Source organism: Podarcis pityusensis, assembly GCF_964106645.2.
Source record: "Podarcis pityusensis genome assembly, chromosome: 5".
NCBI classification, from domain to species: domain Eukaryota; kingdom Metazoa; phylum Chordata; class Lepidosauria; order Squamata; family Lacertidae; genus Podarcis; species Podarcis pityusensis.
The window spans coordinates 39,958,989-39,983,350 of NC_138032.1; the positions used below are offsets into that span (position 1 = coordinate 39,958,989).

Here is a 24,362-nt window from a genome sequence, read left to right on the forward strand (position 1 = left end):
GCTTTCTGTAGCTAAAACCATACTCTGGTTTTTTGGGGTCTATTTTATTTTATTCTACATATTTGAAGTATGTGTTTTATGTGCTTCCTATTTTGTTCCCTTTTGTTTCATGATGGTCATTGACCTTAACAATAAATATTTGAAAACTAAGGAACTGTATTTCTAAGCTTGGCTTACGACCAGGTTCACATGACTTTTTCTGTCATCACACAGAGGGTAAATAAGCAGAATAAATCCTTTTGTTCCTTTAGTGTCCTTTATTTGTTTTCCATTTTTAGTATCAATTGTTTGGTTACCAAATTCTTCTTGCAAATAAAGGCAGGTCTTCTGGAAATGGTTTGGTCACATGAGAAATATATCCTTGGAAGTGCAACCATTGCGCACCTTTTTCCACATTGGTTGAACCATTTTGATTTTTATTAGAAAGGCTCCTATCTCCTGCAAGTCTTCCTTATCTTCATTCTTGTACATAGATGTAGTTTGTGGGCAGGAACTACAGTGTGAAATGTGCAAGTCAGCTGAATTACTCTAAAGTAATCTTTTATATTGGTACAGTAGAACCTCAGTTGTCAAACGCTTCAGAAGCTGAACAGTTCGGAAGCCGAACACTGACAACCCACAAGTGAATGCTTCTGTTTTCGAACGGACCTCGGAAGTTGAACGGCTTCAGAGGCATATTTCTCCATTTTTTAAAAGGAAATTGCTGACCAGCAATTGTGCCTCAGTTGCCAAATGTTTCGGAAGTCGATTGGTCTTATGGAATGGATTGTGTTCAACAACCGAGGTTCCACTGTAGTTGCAGTAGTCATTTGACTTCTGTTATTTATAAACAATACTGAAGTTACATTGTGACATTGAAGTTGAGTGGATCATGATGCACTTTCATCAGAACATGGGTTACAGATGCTTTGCTGTGTAAATTTTATATCCAAATTTGTTATCTATGTTGAGAAAAGATATGTGAATAGGAAGAATTTTAATACTTGTTCATGGGTCTTTCCTAAAGGAGCTATGTTTATAACCGCTCTCTACAAATATACCTTGATAACTCCACTTAGCATTTTATGGTGTGCCTAGACTGTCAGCAATTTTCCAGTGTTGTCCCTGTCAGTTAGTAGATTGTAATCCAAGTGCTTTACTGAAACATGGTATGTTCCAAACAGTCTAAAGTTCTTTTGGTTTTTTACATCAGGTGTTTTACATCAGGTGTTGCAAAAATGAGATGAGCAATGGCCTGTGTGTTTTGATGTTTACAGAATCTGGGAAAGCCATTTGAAGAAGGTTCTAGGATAAAAATGTAATAGTGTTGCTGTCTTCCACTTACCCAGTTCCCTCCCCAAATGCAGTGTGATACCTAGTAAGTCTGTCTGACTCTGTTACTGTTTTACTGTTTAGCTGTCGATGAACAGAACGCTCAAACCCAAGAACAGGAGAGCTTCCTCTTGGGTCTCTCTACCGCTGAAGAGGGAAAGGACTTAAGGAATGAAAACAAAATCTCCTTACAGTCTTCACACACTGGGAACTATGGATTTCCAAAAGGGAGGAGCCATCGGAAAGGTAAAAACCTTAGTTAACCTTTGTTGAAGGCAGCATCTTTATATGTGTCTTTCTGAAGCCTTCTGGGAATTTGTTATATTTCCATAGCCCTGGGTCTGAGATCTTGCTCCAAGTGTTACACCATACCTTATCAGCTGGGTAGTGAGATAAGCAAAGGATGACATACATCTTTAAATTCTCAGTTTTTATGCTGTTTTAGCAATAGATCATCTCAGCCTAGAGTTCCTGAACCAGCTTGTAGTTGTTGTTATGACCTTGGGTATAGGGCTAGGAGCTAAGCTATTAGGATCCAGGATTTGCAGTACATAGTTTAGTATCAGCTGTTAAAAAGCTCAGCTGTGTTTCTCCCTGAAATACTATTTGACTCACATTATTCTGAATAACCATAAATAATATTAAAATGCATTGGTCAGTAGGGCAAAGGAAGCTACAGAAGTTAGAAAAAGCTTCTTTTCAAAAGCATCAAAATTTCACAAAGTCTGTGGAATTCTAAATATTTATAACAAACTTAAGTAATTAATAGTTCTTTCATATGTCCCTTTGTTTCATTAAAAGCATAACAATATAGTTTCCAAAAGAACCCATTATTTAGTTTTTAATAGAAGCTTGTCCTCAATTCCATATACTTACAGATCTCCTTGGACTTTCAGATATTTTAATTATGACAACGATCTCTTAGATTGAATATACAGTATTTTAATATTGGCTTCAACATCATGATGGGTCTTTCTTGGAACACTTTCAGTGCTGACTAGAATATGTTAGAAAATAACAGAAGGGCACAGGAAATCATGGCAGACAGAACTGCATAGTATTTGTTAAAGTTTCTTTTATATTTTGAACTGGGAGCACTTCAGAACATCTTTATTCCAGCTAAGGCTTGTTCTTTGGCTACAATATAAAAACCTTTAAAGAATCTGCCCAGATTAAGAGTACCTAGCTGAAAATGTTGGTTTTCATAGCACAATTTGTAACTAACCAACAGTATGGCCCACTACATCTAAGTTTTCTCTGTTCATTGTTTCATAGCATTCTAATGGTACCTGTGATTTTTGTTGTATTTTGTAGTTATCAAGTCTCCTTGTGAAAGATTAATAAGTAAAGGAACTTTATCAGTGGGAAGCTCTGCCTCTCTTCCTCCCCAGGCAGGAAATCGGGATAATCTGCCAATGCTGAATGCAAAGATCATCTACCCCAGTGAGTGCAACAACACTCTTCCCGGTCTAGCTAAACCAGAGATGACCTCTTCTGGCACTGAGGACATAACATGGTTTTTCTGTAATCCATTACTGATAAATAACTTCTTCTACCACCCCAGAAAGGCAGGGAACACATAACCAACTTTTGGGTCCTAGACTAGGTTAGCTGACTCTGCTCCCAGTTTGTTCCCTGCCTTGCCCAGTACAGCATCCCTCTATTATTATTATTATTATTTTATTTATATTTTCATTATGTATTAAATGTATATACCGCCCTTCATCCAAGGATCACAGGGCAGTTTACAGTATAAAAACACAAAAATACATAATGTGATAACAAACAACCAGTTATCCCCCCTTTTGTTTAAAAGACCATAGATTCCCAGAGGGCTGGGAATGTTTTCACCTGGTGCCTAAAGATATGTAATGAAGGCACCAGGTGAGCCTCCCTGGGGAGAGCATTCCACAAATTGGGAGCCACTGCAGAAAAGGCCTGTTCTTGTGTTTCCATCTTCCGGACCTCTTGTGGAGGGAGCACACAAATAAGTTCCTTTCCATTTTTTTCTTTTTCTCTCATACTTAACCCCTGCTTCTTTTATGTCTGTCTTCCTCTGTTAGCCTGAGATATTTTTTCTGTATCGTCTCCTTTTATCTACTACTGGAAAAGGGGCATGTATGGTAAAGCTAAAGCCCATCTGTGAGAACAAGTATGGAATTAGGGTATACTGCTTAAAACTTCCAGATTTTCAAAATCTTACTCCTAAAATGAACTGATCATCACCAAGAAAGCTAATTGTTGTTCAGAGGGAAACAAGTAAACAAGGTTTTGAACAAGAGCTATGCTATATGAACAATAAGGTCTGTTATTCATTATTTAGAGGCAGATGTCCATAACTGCAAGATTGAAGCAATATTTACAAGCTCTGCTTTATAGTGGCCCATTTTACTTACATCTCTGTTTTGGGACCACATTCATGCACTTCCATATAAATTCTGAGGATTTTCCTTATAGGAGTTGGGAAGCTGAGTGGGTCCCACTTCAGAACAAAATTTTGAGCATATTTTTCCTAGCTTTCTAACCAAACTAGACATAAGTTTAAATTTGTGTTTGCATTTAATGTGCATTTAAAAATGTGGATAGCTCCTGAAGAGGGAAGGTGGCTGATAAATGTGGGTTGCAGCATACAAGGATTTTAGGTCATTCGGGGGTTAACCCTTTCGTCCCTTTTGTGGTCTTGAAGAAAATTTTTCATTTGAAGTTGCTATATGTATTGGAAGGAAATCTACCATTGGCACCAGCGGAGGATTCCCCCCCCCCCATTGCATCATGAAAATTATTTTTGTTGGGACCACAGTTGGAGAAGAAAGGGTTAAACTCCCCCTTCCCCATGTACTGCCCAATAATTATCAGCTGCTGCCAATCTAAATTTTTTTAAAATATGCATGTTAAATGTAAAAAACATACGTATTTAATATCACATCTAGGTTGATAACATTAAATCAAAATACATGGTAGAGAAAGTTCTGTTTTTTCTCCGGCACACATAAATTGTTCATAGGAATTAGAAAACTTCTTTGCTTGAATCTGCTTCTGTGTAGGATTTAAGGACTAAGGCTGGAGTTACTCATAGGTCTAAATTCCTGTTTTTTCCTCATTGTTCAGCAACAGTGAAAGTGTGAGATAATGTTTCATGCTCCAGAAGTGACATCCTGTTGATTTTGGAGGTAAAATAGATCCTGTTTTGCCAATTGAAAATATGCTGTGTCCTGTGTGCTTCATAAACTCCTTGCAGCTTCCTGTAAGTTTTGTATTCTGTTGACAGATATCCGTGCTGGGGCATCTGGTTCTCTACCTGGAGGTTCTGTCATCAGCCGGTTGTTGATCAATGCAGACCCATTTAACTCTGAGCCAGAAAATCTGTGAGTATTCAAATAAGAGTGAAGGGAATTGAATTCCCTTTTCCACTGTATTACTGAGGAATAAATCATTTTAACAGCAAGTGGAACGTTTTTCTTACAGTGTAGACAAGGCAAGACAGTCTCTACGAAGCTTGTCTAGTATTTTGATTTTGCAGAAAGTGGTAACACTGAAAGTAGCCCTGTTTTTTAAAAGAGATGACTTCACTTACTAACATGTTTATCTGAATTCTAGTAAAGTCTCCCTCCATCATGATGGCTGGTCTCATATTAAACATTATGTGTGGGTTCTGTTCCAGTCCCCCACGAGCATACACAAAACTGCCTATAATAGGGGGCATCCTGGAGAGTCCTAGTGGCTCATGAGGAGACCTTCCCCAGAGCCTCTTCGGGCTCCAAGGTGGGTCTCCTCACAAGCTGGAGGGACAGCAGGGCTTTGTGGAGCTGCTCAGCCTCACCGCCTAACAGCTGACGTGAGGGATAGCACAGCAACAGTTGCCACTTCCCTGCATGTCAGTTGAGGAAGTCCTGTTGCCCCTCTGGCTTGTGTGGAGACCCTCCCCAGAGCCCAAAGAGGACACCTTCTTCACTAGTAGAGGACACAAAATAGAGCGCATGTATATGAGGAGTTGCCTGTAATATGTTTCAGGTTTTTTTAAGTGACAGAAACTGCTAGTTGTGATGAGAAAGCTGGCTATGTTCTTCTGATCATCTAGTTTCCCGCCTGCAATGCAGGAATATGCAGCTGTCCCATACGGGGATCAAACCTGCAACCTTGGTATTATCAGCACCACACTCTAACCAACTGAGCTATCCAGTTATTTTTGTACCCAAGAAGGAAATGGAAAGGAATTTTATTTAGCTTCTCTTTGTTTTAGGTTCTTGAGTCATTTGTTATTGAAATAGGAGACATAATCCAGAGGCCCCCTCTGACAGGCTTTATTCCTAGTGCACAGGTGGACAGCTCATTCATATACAGTGGCCATATTGGGCACAGGGGCATATGGAGAATGCTGAAATATCCCACCACTTTAAATCAAAGGTGTCTCTCTTGCTCTTTATAGTGATTGTTACGTAGAGAAATGTGTGATGAATAACTATTTTGGAATCGGACTGGATGCAAAGATCTCTTTGGACTTCAACAACAAGCGTGACGAGCATCCAGAAAAGTGCAGGTAATCAATCATTTGTGGAGCTGTTTTATACATTTTAAAAACCTGTATCCTGTTGTGTCAACTACAGTTATAAATCTCCTTCACATTTCATCAAGCTACTTGACTGTGTCAATGCACCATTCAGTGGTAGCATTTAACTAAAAAGAAATGACAGCATACTGGATAATTTGTTTCTTCATCTTCTTCATAAAAAGCAGGCTTTGATAGGAACTGGATGCAGCACTTTTATTTCACAACTGCTTTGGCAGATGTGCTTATAAGGCCACTTTTACTTCTAAAGAACTGCAAACCATAGGCTGAGCGCTTTGATGATTTGTGTTGCTAGGTCCAACAAAAAAAAATTCAAAGTTATTTATTTCCAGAGAAACCAATTATAGTTTACCACATCTTTTGCTCCTTTAATACTTCTTGCTGTAGGATAGTGGATAAAGTATTTCAGTGTCTGGCTTTTGTTTTCTTTCAGGCAGCGAGGTTTCATCTGAACATCATAGTATAAATTACAGTGCAATTTGTGGTCCATTGCACCACTTGATTCTTTGCTTTCCATTTTCAGAAGTCGTACGAAGAACATGATGTGGTACGGAGTTCTTGGAACAAAGGAGCTGCTACACAGAACTTACAAAAACTTAGAACAAAAAGTTTTGCTAGAGGTAATGAGTAGCCCTTAACCTCCTTGGTTTATGCAAACATGGAATTATTTGTTTGCTATCATGCACCATTAGCCTAACTTGTATGATTCATGCTTCCCTGCTTCCTAACCCTAGAGCTTAGCTCCTGAGTTATGACTTATGAGTTATTACAGGATTTGTCTGCTAGCACAGCAACTTCACTGTTCTCTTACTAGTCTGAGCTGCTTTAATTAAATAATTGAATGGGTGTTATTTAGCCTCTTGTTGCTTGGTTGTTTAACTTGCCCTGATACTTCATCAGCTGGGGTTCCCTGTTGCTTGTGAACTCTTCCCAGCTGTGTACCCACACACCCAAACCCCCATACTGCAATTAGGTTTTAAAAATCCTTTCTATTCACTGCAATAGGTTTCTTTCAAGTTTAATTGTAATGGTGGAGGAGCTGTTTTGACAGTGGTGGTCACAGCTGAGGAGGGGAGAATTAATTATCCCTTTCCAGTTGTGAACCCCAGATCACCTTACCCCAACTGCAGTTAGGTCTGAAATAAGTCTTCTGTGGACTGCAATCAAAAAGGGGTTTTTAAGTCTAATTGTTGCAGGTGGAAGGTTCTTCTTGAATAATACAGCTGGGAAGGCATGGAATAACCACCCCCAGATGCAATTTCTAACAGTATTCCCCCTTGCTATTAAGCTTTAAAAAGCTTCCAAATGCTCTAAATAAATACATGCTTTTTTCAAGTCTAATTGCTGGGGGGCAGGGGGTGGTATGTGTGGGCATGTGCACTTTGTGTGTGTATATCCCTATGCATTGGGGGAGGTTTGGCCACACCCACTTTTGTCTAAGCAACAGAAGCCACTGTCATGCAGCCCTTGGAAGGCTGGCCAAGAGAAAACGAGGTCCTGTGTCTGAAAGAGGTTTCTCACCCTGAGATAAACTTTAATTAATTGCTAATCTCTTAAGCACTTTTAAAGGCAAGTAACCTACTGATCCTTGAAACCTGTGGAATCGTACACACTATATACAATTTTGTTTATATCATGCAGTGTGATGGACGTCCAATTCCTTTGCCCAGTCTTCAGGGAATTGCCGTACTCAACATTCCCAGCTATGCAGGAGGCACCAACTTCTGGGGGGGCACAAAGGAAGATGATGTGAGTACTTTAAGTTTTTTGCAAATGAAGGTCTCATTCACCTTCCATTTCTTCTTCTTTGTACCAAAAACCTTCAAATGAAACACTCGTAGCTAGAGGGATTTAGATACATGTTTGTTTTAACATGAGCGCCACATTGTAATGCTATCTATGGTGATGGGCTGAGATTGCACAAATGTTTTTCTCCTGAGGAATTGGTTGCACAATTTTGCCCTATATGAATATATAGTAATTCAGTATGTGTAAACCATATTCAAATGTAACATCCACAGATGTCATCAGAGTTGGGGCAGATGATCCTGGGATGTACAGGCACACTCTCACTTGCCTCCACAAGATGGGTCAGATTGAGGGGAATATATTCACCAGTCCAGCCAAAGGTCTCCTGGTTTTTAATGCTGATATGTTCGTTTGGTTGATTTCCAGTGTCTGCTGATTATCTACTCCACTATTATTCTTCTCCACTAGGCAGCAACACTACTTGATTTATTACTATACTAGCAGCAACTAGGTTGGGGTGTGGGAAGAGAGGGATGCCAGGAGGATATATAGCTGTATCTTGCCCTGACATTATTGAGAAGCAAAGGAGGCCATTATAACTGAAGCTCAAGCTGGATTAGTTTCTCTTTCTTTGTTTCTCTTAGACATTTACAGCTCCTTCTTTCGATGACAAGATCCTGGAAGTGGTAGCAGTGTTTGGTAGTATGCAAATGGCTGTCTCACGTGTGATTAACCTACAGCATCACCGAATTGCCCAGGTATCTGTCAGGAGCGGGAGTCAGGCATAGGTCAGCAATAAAACACCCAGTGTCAGTGAAGATAGCTCTTTATTCAAAGAAACCAAAAGAGTGCAGGCTTGGTGATCACAGCAACTCTTCCCAGTAGGACTTGCCCTAAGGAGGGAGTTGTGAGGACTGAAGGTCCCAGCCTTTCTACCGCTCCTTAAGATTCTTCCTCCCCCGGGTCTTTCCAAAGAAATTTCAGGCTCCTTTATCTATTCTCTCATTGCTCCACTTTCTTAATTCCTCTATGTGTTCTGGGAGACCAGAGGGGAGGGGAGCAGGAGGGAGAAATTCCCTGGATTCTTCAGCAGCCTGCCTCATATCTGTCTCCTGGCCCCCCTCCTCTCCTGCCTCTGATTCTGGACTGATCTCTGCCCCAGCCTCTTCCTGCTCACTAAACCCTGTTGCCTCTTCAGCTTCTGACACCACCTTCTCCTAGTCTGCCCCTTCTTCTCCCTCTGACCACTCATTGTTGTCCCACCACCAGTTTCCTGGCTCTGAGCCTTCTTCCTCTAGGGTTCCCTTGTGGGTTCCCCTGCTGGTGATTCCCACCCTGCCTCTGCATCCAGCCAGTCCATGCTGCTTACTATTCGGCTTGCGGTCCACAGGTGATTTTGCACATTACCTGTTTTTCTTTGAGAGAACCAAAGAGTTACTATCTGTTCCATAAAGTCTATAGCCTATAACTCTGCATTCAGTGGTTGATATAGTTCAAGGCTAATAAAGGCAGTGATCAACAGCATTCAGCATAGACTGGTTTCTCTGTATTGCACTGAGCTGGGTAGAACTTACAAATTCAAATTCTCATCTAGCAGCACCAGAGGAAACAAGCTGGGGAAACTGTTAGTTACTGTGGGACACAGGGAGATACTTGGGCTGCTGTAAACAAAACCTGACATGCTGTATGATTTAGGATACGTTTAACACAAGGATTTCTCATAGTGCCGGACAGTGAAGATAGCAATCTTGGGAGACGAAGGAGTTCCTGTGCAAGTTGATGGAGAGGCCTGGATCCAACCTCCAGGATATATTTGGATTGTTCATAAAAACAGGGCACAGACACTAACCAGAGATAGGGTAAGAGGAACCTTCTTATACATTGAGAGATGAACCTGCCAAGCAAAAGAGAAATCTGAGCTCCTCCACTCCAAGGCTGAAGTGGAATATCGTCAGTCCTGGGCTCTGTGGTTGGGAGGGCTGCTCTTGTCATCCTGCCAGTGGGCTTAGCCTGCTGTGTGAAACTGAGGGAGAGGACCCTGATTGTGTGATTCCCTTCCCATGGAAGTGTAGATGGAAACAGTTTTGCTATGTTCTCACTTGGTAATGGAAGCTTATCTGTTCTCCCAGGCCTTTAAGGGAAATTAGTGGATGCTGTCTAATATTTTAGGATTTTCCTGTAGTAATTTATTAATGATTGGTTTTAAGCATTTCATATTATTGTTCTTGAATGTGATATATTTGTGCTGAATGGAATAAGTTATTTTAGAAACTACCCTGAAATCACTACATGTGATGAAGGTTTGTCTAAAAATCTGGTAAATAAAATCATGATAGATTTTACAGAGATGGGGGGAAGTGTTTCTCTGCATGCAGAAAGTATAATATAAAGATATCAGTTTCTCCTAAATAATCACAGATGGCATGGAATAGTGATAGCCTCCCTTCCTTTTTTCCAGGCATTTGAGAGCACCCTAAAGTCCTGGGAAGACAAACAAAAATGTGAGCTGCCCCGCCCTGCTTCTTTCTCCCTGCATCCAGAGATTATATCTGAAGAAGAGTCCACCCAGATCAATCAGTTTTGCCAAGCAGCGGGCACTCTGATTCACAGGTGAGGCCATTTTCTTTTCTTCTCGGGTTCATTTGGAGGTGGTGGTGCCAGAATGAGACAACAGTCCAGAAAGTTTATGCTATTGCTTTCTTCACCTCTCCCCTTCCCACCCACAGCATTCGGGAAATAGCTCAGTCGTACCAGGACATGGAACAAGAACTTGCTCATGCAGTCAATGCTAGCTCCAAGTCTATGGACAAAGTATATGCCAAGTCCAAGTCTACAGAGGTATGGGTGGGTTTCTCTTTGCCTGAACCCAACTTGTTCCTGTAGCTTGGGCTCTGTGACTATTTTATTTAGTTTTATATTGGTTTGGAGTTTCAGACTTCCAGTCCTTACGCTTATTGTCTTTCCACAGGGCCTGAGCTGCAACCTTGTTGTAGAGATGGCGAATAATATTAAAGCCCTGCATAATGAAACAGAACTGCTCCTGGCTGGCAAAATGGCCCTGGTAAGGGATAAATATTAGGAAAGGTGTTTGTTAGTTATTTCTGTTACTTTTTTGCCCTTGCTGAGAACATAATTCTCCCTGTTTTTTCAAGTCCACAGCTAGGCACTCACACAGTTGACAGTGCCTTTACCTCCCTCATCCAGTCCCTAAATATTGTTGTTTCCTATTTCTGCAATTTAGCAACATTAGATCCATGGTTTTATCTTCCATGATGCAGCCAGCACATGCTAGAGCTCTTTAGAAGAATAGATACCAATATAGTCTAGAAATACAATTCCATTTGTCAGAAGAAAAATAACAGCAGTAATTTAGAATAATAGTTTGCCTGGATATTCAGTAAACAAAAATGTGTTTCATTGCTAACCCTTTTGGGCCGAGGGCACATTTGCAAACCATAGAAACTGTATACACACCACACACACATTGGAACCACATGTATTCCACCCATTGCAAGAAGTTAGGTTCAATGGGTGTGTATTTTGCAAAATGTAGTGTAGTGGAGGAGTGATCTTCTTGGACAGTGCAGCTGAGAAGTCCAGAGTTAACCTTTCCTCCACTCCAATCTCCAGGAAGATCACACACCCTGCAACAATTAGGCTTCTATTGGAACAAAAGAAAGCTTCTTCCAAGCCTAATTGTGGCAGAACTGTCTTTTGTCCTGAAGAAGGGATGACACCTGGGGAAGGGAAAGTCAAACCCAGCTGCTGCTGCAGCAGCACCCCCTCCACCCAGCAAAATAATATCTCCATTGTAATTGGGCTTGACATAGTAGAATGGGTTTTTTTAAAAAGCCAAATTACAGCATGAGGACGTGTGTTAACATTTGGACAATCATATCCTGGCTAAGATGTGAATAAGGCTCCTTCAGTCCTTCCTTCACACAAGATACAATTAAGCTATAGTTCCTTGTTTCGTTTAAACCAGGAAACTATAGTTACCAACTTTTGAACAAGCCTGATCTTAAACCACAGTTTGAAGTTGGTATAAAATCCTGGCTAATTGGAATCTGGTAACCATATTTTCCCTTGTTTAGACAAAATAGGAAATTACAGTTAATTAGGGACTCTCTGGTTGTCTTGATAGTGGTTAGATAGTTCTCCATTAAGCTGTGCAGCTCTTAAGTGCGCTTGTGTGCTTTATTTCTGATGCAGCAGTTGGATCCCCCACAGAAGGAGCAGCTCCTAGCAGCGCTGGCAGAAATGGACTTTCATATGAGGAAGCTAGCAGACATTCCTTGGCTGTGGCAACTAATGGAACCCAGTGATGAAGAGGTAACATCAGATGAGGAGGGTAGAGCTATTGGGAGCCTTTCGTTGTGATTTGTTACTGGGATAGCACAGGAATGTGAGAGTAATCGACTTGGTGCCTTCCTCTTTCAAAGCATCATGAGCTAATCTGAATAAGATTAATGTAACTAAATTGAATTAAACTTAATTAGTTGAGATGGCAATTTTTCACTTCTCTCCTAAAAAAAACCTTACTCATAGACGTTCCTTATCATGAAATATCTATATTGTTATTCTCCCCGCCCTGCAGAACCAAATGCTGGATTATTCTAAACGCAGCCGGAGCGGCAAATTTCGTCTGGTGACAAAGTTTAAAAAGGAGAAGAACAACAAGAATAAAGAAACTCGTAGCAGCTTGGGATTGCCGGGTACCGCCAGTCTGTGTATTTCCTCTTCGCCCTTCTTCACACATGTAGCCATATGTGCACCTGCACATCTGCGCCCCCACTATATGCATAAACCCCTCTCTTCTGCCTCTCTCTGAACACTCCCTACTTCTCCTCCCACACTCTTTTGTGTTTGACCCTTTCATTTATTTTATCAGGTATCTATTCCCATAGCAGTATTTTCCCCAAGCAAAATAACACACTTGCTGGGTTCTCTCCTAGAAAATGTACAGCACTAAAATATATAAAAATAACTGAGAACATCCTTCAAAGAGACCTTCAGTGACTTTCAAAGGCAATTCATTCAAGGATTTATAGTTTTAGATAGCAAAAGGACTGTGGAGCCCAAGTCCGTATAACTCCAGATCTCCCACTGCTAATACTCACTGATTTGGTTAATGATTTTCTCTCATTGATTCACTCTCAGTCTTCAATCAAGTCCTCATGTCTAAATGTCTGGGAATTCTGCATCATCACTGGTTCATCCCTAGCTTTAATCCTTATCGATTAGTATGATATTAAAAATAGCCCCTTGAAATCAGTAATTCAAATGGTATCAGAATACTTCCTTTCCAGCTGGGTTAGTTGATTTGTTGACTTCTATTCTTTCTTATGAAAACATTCTGGCTTTTACATCTGTAAATTCTGTTGGTTCTATGGTGCTAATAGTACCATCCTCTCTCCCATTAATTTTGTGGCATATCTGTATTCTCTCGCTTTCCTCTGGACTTTAAGGTTCTATTTGCTCTTCTCTTATTTCGAGGCTAGTGGAGAGGCTGTGTGTGATCATGACAAAACTTCTTTCCCTTTAGAGGAACAAAAAGGCATTGCCACTGTGCCTATAAGGGACGCAAATGAGTTAGCTAACCAAGAATATGTGCAACAAGACTTACTGCCTTGAAAAGAAGTGACAAAAGTATCAGGGTTTCTATTTCCTTTATTCATGGGCATGGCATTAGGGAACAGATGGATTGGTTCTGACTATTGTATCTTGTCTTAATAAGGTGTGTGTGTGTGTGTGTGTGTGTGTGTGTGTGTATGATCCCTTTCTCCGTGCATGCAGTCCCTTCTCTTCTCCCTTCACAGCACACCAGAATAATATACCCAAGTCTCCAGTTGACTGTAGCTTCTAATTAGGAAGCATCTGTTCTAACCAGGAAACTATAGTTACCATCTCTGGAACAAGCCAGGATCTGAACCATAGTTTGAAATTGGTTTAAAATCCTGGCTTGTTCAAAAGCTGGTAGCCATAGTTTCCCTGTTCGGTTTCCACATTTAATTCATGTATGCTACAAAGGAAGGGGAAGGGGCTATATTCATGGACAAAAGACTTTTTCTTATCCCAGCTTGTTAAGCTAAAATAGAATAACCGAAGCCACTATGGCCCAGGATGACTGGATAAAGGCAAACTTTTTTTAAAAAGTTAGTTTACAGAAAAGGCGAGTAACAGTGTACAATATTTGATTATACATGATGTGCAGAAAGTGGATTCTAGAACTAAGGGTCACCTGATGAAGCTGAGTGTTGAAAAATTCAGGACAAACAAAAGGAAGTACTTCTTCACATAGCACAACTACAGAGACCACTCCCACATGATGTACTGTAGACATCAACTTTAAAAGAGGATTAGACAAATTCATGGAGGATGCCCCTGAATACCTGTCTCTGGGAACCACAAGTGTGGAGAGTGCTGTTGCCCTCAGGTCCTGCTTGCAGGCTTCCCATTCATTTGCCCTTGTAAGAACAGGATGCTGGACCAGATGGACCTTTGACTTGATCCAGCGGGGCTTTTCTTACTTTCTTGAGTCTAGTTCTGCTCCCCTTCTCCATATCTTATACTATAATTCTGAGGTTTTTCTCCATTTGGGCATTGCGTTCCATGCAGGTTAGGGGAGGAAGGCATGGAAGAAGTTGCATAAGCCTGAAACCAGGTTCTGTTTTCACTGTGCATAAAAAATCCAGGGTGTATGTTTTTGTATCAGTTTGAACAGACCCAAAGGTGCAGAGCACACATTTTTAAAGATGGGATTTTGCACTATTTATGTGAATGTCCAGATTTGTCTTGTGGCAAACTGATATTCACCTTAGCTGAATTACTTGATAGTTTAGTGCACATTCACACATTTTATCCTGTTAAGTTGCTGGTCAGACTGTGTGGCAAGCATCCATTCAAGCATACTATCAGTAGCATAAAATCAGTCCTAGGTAAAAACAGCTTCCACTACATCCAGCCTCCATTTAAAACCACGTCTTGGCTTGTAATCTTGCTTCCTTTCTCTTGCTCTGGAATTGTTGAATCACTTGTCATTCCTTCTACTGTGAGGTTTAGTATTGTTTCCCCTTCTCTTTTTGATCTACTTCGGTGTTTGCTGGTGATCACCTTTTTTCTCTCCTCTGGGCTTTTGGGTACTCAACACACTCCTGCTTTTCCATCTCTGACAGTTCACCTCTGGGGAACGGAGGAGGTTGCGGCCTGGCTTGAGCACCTCAGTCTTTGTGAGTATAAGGATATCTTCATCCGGCATGACGTCCGGGGCTCTGAGCTCCTGCATCTTGAACGGAGAGACCTCAAGGTACTTCATGAGCGACTTACCAAGAATAGCCATCTGCATTTGCATGGCCGTCTGTGCTGACTGTGCTTGGAGCTGGTCTGCGTACTCTCCGTTCTAGGTGGCTTTAGACAGAGTAACAAGAGTATTTTACAGCTGTGGGTTAGCAGGGTCAGATCAGACAGGAAAACACTTCATTCAGAACCCAAGCCTTTTAAAATCCACAAACCAAGCCTTCTAAAGTTGTAGACAAGGCCTGCAGTTAATCATTGAATTATACGATTTGAACTTCTGAATACTGTTACTTGTAAGATATCAATATTCTGGCCTTCTTTCATAAATGTTTATATACAGTTTTGAGTGAACTGAGGAAATACATGGCATTGGAGCCAGCAGTGTCTGCACTGGTGCAATCTACGGCCAGTGTATAGTTAAACTATGGAACCCACTCCCCCAGGAGGCAGTGGGGGCCACCAATTTGGATGGCTTTAAGAAAGGATTGGAGATATTCATGGAGCATAAGGCTTTCAATAGCTACTAGGCACAATGGTCATTTTCCACCCACTGTCAGAAGGACTGTGCCTCTGAATACAGTTGCTGTGAATCACAGGTGGACAGAGTGCTATTGTGCTCAGAGCCTGCTTGACCGTTCTGTTTGACCAAGCATCTGTTTGACCACTGTGAGAGCAGGATGCTGGATTAGATGGGCCGTTGGCTCCTCTTATGTAGAACAGTTTCAGATTGGATGCATGCAGAGTTCAACCGAACCTGCATAAGCAGCAGGATCCACACAGCAGCCCAGCACAACTGCTAATGTGATTTATTGTTCTAGGATCTGGATGGTTTCAGGAATTGTGTGGACCATATGCCCTGCAGTATCAAAGTACCTTTTCAAGCTTTGCTTCCACTGCTTATGATCAAGCAGTGGCAGCAAAAACTGCAGACACAACTTTAGGCAATACAACACTGGTTCCAACGAAGCATTCTTCTAAGCTTTATCTAGCATTGGGGAAATGCTGTTTCTGCTAGAGGAGATTAATGTGATGCCCTTCTGCTGTGGAAGTAGAACTGTCTAATGGAAGATGTGTGTAATTACAAACTGTATATTATATCTGTCATGTGTCTCTGGTACAGGAGAAACTGTATTTTAAAATCGATTTTCTGAATTGTGGGTTGTATTCAATGTGGTTCCAAGGCTACAGTTCTGTCAGCGCAAGGATTTGTCCTTGTACAATGGACTGTTGTCCCCCTTAATCTGCTGCAGGAGTTCTCCCAACATTCTGGAGCAGATCCAGGAGTGGTGTGGGGGTGTGGTGTAGTCCTGTTGCAGTAGTGGTCATCCTTGCGCTGACTGGACTGTTTAGTTGACTACTGCCCTGTGTTTTTGGTTGTGCTGGATTTGTTTCTAAGATTTGTGCAAATCATCATAGCTAGTAACTGAGTTTTGCATCTATGAATGTCTATAGATGATTTTTGAAGCTTCGAGCTTATTCCATAATTATTTGCTACTTTGTCAAGCTCTATGACCTTACTGCTTTGTCATGTTGTCGTTTATCTCGAGTTCCATTTTTAATATTCAGCTGCATAGTATTCTGCTCTTGACTAGCTCTTTGTGGGCTAAGATTATTATTCGCATTCTTTTTCAGGACCTAGGAGTGACCAAAGTGGGCCATATGAAGAGGATATTACATGGGATCAAGGAACTGAGCAGGAATATTCCTGCCAGCGAGGCTTAACTTCTGTTTTCAGAGCCTGTATCTACCATTCCCCCTGATGTCTGCACAACTGACACCTCACAGAGCAGACTTGATCAGAATCGTCTCAAGGGATCAGCCAAACGCTAGCAGTGTTCAGAGCTCATATCCAACTTCTCTTGGTGCTACCATTCTGATGTGGGGTATACCACAATCCACTCAAGTGGTACCTTGTATTCAAAGCCAGTGTTACTTTGTCCTTAACAACCACCTCCTCAACACCTTTACTCAGGCCTGGGCACACTCACTGCATGCTAGACTTCATTCAGCCAACCCCAATATACTAGCCCGTGGACCAAAAACTTTTTGTGGACCGTCACAGAAGCAAATGTTACCCTATGATCTAAGGATTGTGCCAGATATTAAGAGCTATGAAAGCACTCGTGCATGCAAGATGATAAAAATCAGCTGTTGAGAAGATTGTAAGCTAATTGTTTGGGACAACCTCAAATTAGGAAGATTCTTTTTCAGTCTGTGCTCGTTCAGTGGTGCCAGATATAGTGGTGTGATATATCAGTGCAGAGTCTTTTTTTCCTTTCCAAGGATATAAGTTATCCTTAAACGAAAATTTTCTCAGTTTCCTGTGTTCCTGCTCTGTAATGCTTGTGGATGCCAAAGGAGTGGGATTGCATGTTGTTCTGGCTTAAAACATCAAGTGCCTAGAAATACTGAACAATCTCAGAAGTACATCCAACATGGGAGAATATACTAATTCCTTATGACATTGCTTTGCCTCTGATTCTACTAAGTGTTTAAAACATATAATAGGATTCTCACTTCTGGAGACAATGAAGGAAGTTTCTGTGCATAGATTTAGGCAGGGTAAAATAATGTGTTTTTTTCATCACTGTTTCCCAGACTTTGCAAAGCCAGTGTATCGTTGCTTAAGATATACAGTACATAGCATTTTCTCTGTTTTAGGAGAACCACTGCCAAATTCTGATGTAGATCCACTGAATTTTACAGATTTCCCCCTTATGTGGTTATTTTATCATTCCATCAAGTCTTGCTTCTTTTTGGCCATTTCTTTTACAGTACAGGAGAACATTGACTATAGCTTTCTATAAAGAAGACAAACTTGTAATATGATTTACAGAGGAAATCTTGAACCTGGGTTCTACATCTCTGGCTCTGTTCCATTACCACAGTTTTGCAGATACAGTTTGCCTTAATGGTGTAGATTACTCTCCCTGTACTGAATCTGGAGGACTGTAAATTGCAAGGCACACAGGTATTCACTCACCAGAAAACTCAGTCTCCCAGTGCTTTCATTTTCTATTATGCTAATGTAGGTGTGCAATTGCCACCATCAAACAAAAGATAGTAAAAATTATTCCTGCACTTTATTAATGGTGATAACCACATGGAAGCCTCTTTCATTTCCTGGTGAACTTCTCAGGGAGCAAAACCATCATATGATAACTTGGGAGAAAGATGCAGCAAAACAAATGGATATTTTCTATTCCTTTGTTGTGGATGAACTACAGTGCTTGTTTCTGTGCTTCTCCTAGAAATCTCATGTAAAAGCAAAGATGCTCTCATTATTAGCTCCTGAGTAGATAAATGGTTTAAGAGGACCAGCTTGGCTATACTCCCTTGACTCGGATGCAGTCTGTATTGCAGCCAGGTGTCATCACCCTTTGATAAGAGCTATATTTGCAAGGAGTTCTGGATTACATCATTGCAGTGCTCTCAAGGAATTAACTTCCTGCACTTGTATTGCCCCTTCAGCACATGCATTTCTTTGTAAGGATCACTTGACATTTTGGGTCTAAGGGTCAGAAACTTCCAAGACACATTCTAACTCTATTAATTGCAACTGGAAATATGGTGGTCTCTTTGTGCAAAACAGGAGTCCTGGATCCCAGACATTTTATAAAAATGTCAGTGCATCAGGTTGGCAAAATGAGTAACTACCAAAAGTTGTGCCTCTGGTATCTAGAGAGATTGTATTTATTGGAAGATGTGTCTGCTAGCTAAGCAAATGCTTTGAAAAGACTGTGGAGGAAAGGCACACTGTTCACAATGGCATGGCAAGCTAGACATCTCAGCTGTGAGAATTCAGAACTTCCATTATATAGTTTATGATTCTGTAAACGATGACACTTGAGGCATAAGGTGACCCTACTATCTGGTCATCAGACATTTTACATCTTTGAAATATTTTGAGTTGGAAACAAGACATGGAGGAAAAATACAAAACTTAGGGTGTTTAATGCCTATTTTGCTTGGCGCTACACTGGAATAATACCTGCTAGTGTTTTGTATTGGGTCCATTAAATTTCATTAAGGGTATATTGAATATATGTAAAAGAATTTATCCAAGAAAGTGCTAATCCTGAACTCCTTTGGAAAAAAGGGATTGTATCTTAATAGCATGGTTCAGTGTGTTTTTTTTAAAGCTGACATTACTTTTTAGTGCCCAAAATATCCATCTTTAGCTCAGTGCAGCTATTAAACACTAGACTTATGTCCAGTACAATCCTATGCATATTTACTCCAGAAATAAGTCCTGCTCAATCGGATGGTTCTTCCAAGTAAATGTGCATAGGATGATTGTAGCCAAAGTTATTTATTCTGTTTAATCTTAGTGGGATATATTCACATTTTCAGTCTGTGGACACTCAAGACATATTAATTCCACTAGATTTTGCATCTCTGATAGGAACTGTAAAGAGGCACTTAGTGCCAGTATCTCTTGAAAAGAAAAGCTCTGACCACCTATATCATATTAAAATTGTTTTTTTGAGTATTATTTAAAGGTGAATATAGTATGTGTGGTAAATTAAATACTGTTTACACAAAACTCCTTGTATCTTAACAGATATTTGTGATGTAAAAAAAAGAAGAAGAAAAGAAAGAAAAATGTTTTTATAAGTCATTTGATGTCTGTATTGTTGTCCACTGATGACTGTTCCCTCAGGGGTGTTGTAACCATTCCGGTGATCTGTCAAAAGCATAGGGAGGCATTTCAATCCTGTACAGTCTTGGGAAGAAGGTTTCGTGCCTTAAGAATAGAATGTGCTATTTATTATTTTAATTTATACAGTGATTACCATGGAGACACCTCTTGTATGTACATATTTTGCAGCTGATTGTTGTAAATATATTGTTCTTGTATATAAAGAAAATCCTGTTTCCGAGCTTCCTATCAATAATGGATCTGTTGCTATGTTTATCAAGCAGGGAGTAGAATTTAATAGCAGCTTGTAAAAAAATGAGACCAATCCGAAACTTTGTGCAGGGGGAGTTGATTTTCAAGTGAAGAAATATATTTTCTGTGTTTGGTATTATAGCTATATTTCATCCAGTTGATTTTGCTGAATGGCAGTATATGGGTTGCAGCCAACTAAACGTTACTCTGAACAGATCTATTGAAATTAATGAATTCAAGTTCACAATGTTCATTAATTTCAGAGGGTCTACTCACAACATTGGATACAACTCTCATATGTCAAAACCATAAAACCATCATTCTGATTTTAAGTAGTTTTTGGTAGTCTTCTGCATAACAGAAAACAGAGAACTTGAGAGTATATCTTGTCCCTTTGGGTTTTCTTTTTATTAATTAGATTAAATTTATACCCTGCCATTCCTCCAAGAAGGTCAAGGTAGCATATATGTTTTCATCTCCATTTTTATCTTCACAACAACTTTATGGGATAGGTTTGGCTGAGAGCAGTGACTGGCTTAATACCACCCACAGCACTTCATGACTAAACAAGGATTTGAACCCAGGCTTTTCAGTCCTAGGCCATCACTAACCACACTGGCATGAATCAAAGACTCATAGAATTGTAGAGTTGGAAGGGACCCCGAGGGTCATCTAGTCCAACCCCCTGCAACGCAAGAATCTCAACTAGATCATGTATGACAGATGGCCATTCAACCTCTGCTTTAAAGCCTCAATATTCCATATTTTCATATCAATAAAACAGATGAGAAAGGGGTTGTATAAAATGCCCAATAGGTTTCAGAAGAACCTTCCCTTCTTTAGAAACTATCTAAGACACATACAAAAACATTTGTTTTCTTTAAGGATTTCCCCTCCTTTTCATATTTTTTCATCACCAACCCAGGACTCTCTGGGAATTGAGATGTTAGGATACACAGAAATCTCCAATAAATATTATTTCTTATCTCTGTCTTTACAAGGGCTGCAGCCATAACATACGGCCAATTTGCACCTACAGTGAGAAGTAGACAGAGGTACAGAATGACACTGTTAAATGAGAGCTGGCATATCCCTCTCTTCTTGTGACTGTTGCCCATCATACGAGATGCATTATGAGAGTACCATAAACATATAAACAAAATTGAGGTAAAGTCATGAATAGCAACAAGAGTGAATGAGGTGAGGTGTTGCAAGTTGTCCATAAACATTTAACAACTTTCATTAGGACTCATTTTGACCTACTTTGGACAGCTTTTTGTCTACTTTTGCTATGATGCACTGTAGCAGGAACCTGCTCTTCTGAGGAGTAATCAGGGACAGCACTGATGCATTAAGCCAGTTTTTCCACAATGAACTACAAAGTTTAAGAATGGCATATACCAAAATCTTAATGCGATAAGATGCCCCCCACTTTATTATGTATCCTATTTAAATCCCACCCATCCTTCCAAAGGAATCTAGGGCATCAAACACATTAAAACAATTATCATTAAAAACAGTCTTTAAACAGTTTACAAATAATTGCATTCTCTCAGCCAGTGATTTCAGGGTTTTTCGGGAAAAGTATCTTTTCAGCCATCAAATGCCTGGGTAAACAGGAATGTTTTCTAATTCTTCCTGCAAGTCGATAATGAAGGAGACAGACATCTGACAAGCAGGACATCTGACAAGCAGGAAACCACCACTGAAGAGGCCTTTCACAGGTCAGTGCAAACCGGGCAGCCCCCAGTGGTAGCACCACCAACAAGGCCTCACTTACCAGTTGAAGGATGTGAGGTGGTTGATATTGGGAGAGGTGCTCTTATAAGTAGAGCCAAGGGTCAATTGTGCAATCTGACTTTACCATTCTGTGGACAGAGCTGTTGCCTCCTCCTATGTCTTGGGCACCCTTGCTTTCAACATGTGACTGGAAGAGAGTGCCAAGGGCAAAGCTTTATACTTGGGCCATCATCACAAGGTGCTTCATTTGATTCCTCTTCATCACTCTTAAATGTCCTGGGATGAGGCATGTAACTCCTGAGGCTCAATGTGTCTCATACTGCTGAGAAGCTCCCTGCTGCAAGCCATTTCACTGATGCTTAATGCATATTCACTTTTTTTCCTGCATGCCATGGTCACAGAATGTCAAGAGCAACCCTTTTATGAGTGAGGATGCCTTGTGCATTCTGACCATCGGTTCCAGATGTTGCACCTATGGCTCTTTAGCAAAGCAAAACTTCCATGCAGTCCAGGATGGAGTATGACCTTTCATAATCCTACCCTGGATCCAGTATTAGTAACTGGATCATTATATAGATGTAACTGGTTGTACCAAGTAATTCACTCACTTCAATCTTTAGGACAATACTTTCTTAAAAATTCCTCTATCCTGTTGGTTACCATTTGTTCCTCCTGACTGCAACGGTTTCAGTACCCACTGCTATTTGCCTGCCTGCTTCCGTCACTGAATACAAACAAATTAAGGGGTTTTTTTAGCATATAGAAAATAATGCATTTATTTCCAGGAGCCAGCATGGGTTGATCAAGAATAAGTCATGCCCAATGAATGTTCTTGTCTCTCTTCTTAGAGAGAGGTTTACAGGTTTGGTAGATAGTGAAAATAGTGTTGTAAGCTTGGGCTGTTAAGATATGTGCCGGGCTCTCCTATTCCTTGGATCAAGCAAGTGTTAGAATTTAATCAAGGTTTTTAATTTTCGGAACGGCCAAGGTAGCTGCCTGCTGAGGGTGATAACCTGGGTGAGGGGCCATTAAGGGGCTCGGTGTGAGACAGCAAATGGGTGGGGGCCACTCAACAGATAAAGCCAGAGAAGAGCAGTTATGTGACCTAGGAAGGAAAGCAGCAAGCTGGAGAGATAGGAGGAGAACAAAGTTAAAGAGCAAAGTTTGATGTATGTTTGGGAGAAACAAGACCTCCTTGGGGTGATGGTACTGTGAGCTCCTCCATCGTAGCCTCCATATATCATAAAGACACCACAGTCTCCACTCTGCCTCTTTTCCAAAAGAAAACACGAACCCTGGGTAAGTGCCTGGAACCCCTGGAATCTTAACAGCACTTGGAGATTGGGGTGGTGTGCAACAATACTGTGAGAACAGTAAAGCATTTCCTATTATATCTTTGTTTAGTAAAGGTAAAGAGACCCCTGACCATTAGGTCCAGTCATGGCCGACTCGGGTTGCGGCGCTCATCTCACTTTATTGGCCGAGGGAGCTGGAGTACAGCTTCCGGGTCATGTGGCCAGCATGACTAAGCTGCTTCTGGCGAACCAGAGCAGCGCACGGAAACACCGTTTACCTTCCCGCCGGAGCGGTACCTATTTATCTACTTGCACTTTTGACGTGCTTTCGAACTGCTAGGTTGGCAGGAGCAGGGACCGAGCAACGGGAGCTCACCCTGATGCGGGGATTCGAACCGCCGACCTGATCGGCAAGTCCTAGGCTCTGTGGTTTAACTCGCAGTGCCACCCGCATCCCATATCTTTGTTTACGCGGTGATTAAAATGTAGGCTGGACAGTATTACTTATAGGTTGATCTGAGGCTGATTGAACAACCATTCCCAGTGAGTATTCATGGCTCTGCATCAGCCAGGAGGGGAGGTCTGGAATGGAGTGCCGCAGTGTTCAATCCTTGGCCCTGTTCTGCACAACATCAAATGGTGATGACGTAGAGAGAGTGCTTATCAACTGTGCAGATGATGCAAAGCTGGGAGGTATAGCTAACACCATAGAAAACAAAACCAACATTCAGGATAATCTTGTCAGGCTGGAACACTGGGCCAAAACTATTAAGATTAAAAGCTACAGAGAGAAATGTAAAAGGTATTAAAAGTCAACGGCACAAGTATAGAATGGAGCAGATCTGGTTTGGTAACAGTACATGTGAAAGAGATCTAGGTGCCGGCAATATGATGCAGCTGCCTTCATAGAAGCACAGTGTTCAGATCCCAAGTAGCATTTCCACTCTGTTCTGCATTGGCCCGTCTGCTTCCAGAGCACCATGTCTAGTTCTGAGTATCACATTTAAAGAAGAACATTAACAATGGTCAGGATGGTGAGGGGTCTGGAAACAAGGTTGTGTGAGGAATGGTTGAAGGAGAAGGTTATCTTTATCTCAGGGAAGATGAGTTTTAGGGGAAGCCTCATAGCCGCCTACAAATACCTGAAGTTCTGTGATGCAGCAGAGAGCAGGACTAAAACCAATGGGTGGAAATTGCAAAGGGACAGATTTTGGCTAAACACTTAAGATCAGCTTACTAGTGATAAGAGCTGTGTAAAAATTCAACAGGGCTTTCCTTTGCCGAAACACTGAACAGGTAGATAGGAGAACCAAAATAAAATGGTAAATTGGTTTGAAGGCAATAAAAACACCAGGAGAGGGAAGGACAAATTAGAGACCAGTACACCAACATCATCCTTTCACAGGCATGGGTGCCATACCAATGCCTTGAGGGAAAGGATGTAAACGGACAATTGTAGCTCTCTAGTGCTCCCTTCTGGTTTCAACTTGAAATTGCTTGGTGGATAAAG

The 24,362-nt window shown here is 41.0% G+C and overlaps 1 protein-coding gene across 8 annotated transcripts in view; it reads left to right on the forward strand.

The window, feature by feature from the left end:
* DGKD (diacylglycerol kinase delta) overlaps window positions 1–19,806 on the forward strand; it is a 71,602-nt gene extending 51,796 nt beyond the window's left edge. For 6 of the 8 annotated variants that reach the window (XM_081007054.1, XM_081007047.1, XM_081007048.1 and 3 more), the window contains 15 exons: window positions 1,396–1,557; window positions 2,626–2,754; window positions 4,580–4,676; window positions 5,738–5,848; window positions 6,402–6,498; window positions 7,520–7,627; window positions 8,272–8,385; window positions 9,352–9,486; window positions 10,086–10,237; window positions 10,354–10,465; window positions 10,596–10,688; window positions 11,840–11,959; window positions 12,225–12,342; window positions 14,803–14,933; window positions 16,556–19,806. In XM_081007054.1, coding sequence (XP_080863180.1) covers window positions 1,396–1,557; window positions 2,626–2,754; window positions 4,580–4,676; window positions 5,738–5,848; window positions 6,402–6,498; window positions 7,520–7,627; window positions 8,272–8,385; window positions 9,352–9,486; window positions 10,086–10,237; window positions 10,354–10,465; window positions 10,596–10,688; window positions 11,840–11,959; window positions 12,225–12,342; window positions 14,803–14,933; window positions 16,556–16,645 — 1,769 coding nt within the window. In that variant the 3' untranslated portion in view covers window positions 16,646–19,806. The remainder of the gene's footprint in view (window positions 1–1,395; window positions 1,558–2,625; window positions 2,755–4,579; window positions 4,677–5,737; window positions 5,849–6,401; window positions 6,499–7,519; window positions 7,628–8,271; window positions 8,386–9,351; window positions 9,487–10,085; window positions 10,238–10,353; window positions 10,466–10,595; window positions 10,689–11,839; window positions 11,960–12,224; window positions 12,343–14,802; window positions 14,934–16,555) is intronic. The other 2 variants (XM_081007049.1, XM_081007050.1) reach the window with 2 other exon arrangements.
* Window positions 19,807–24,362: the final 4,556 nt, after the last annotated feature.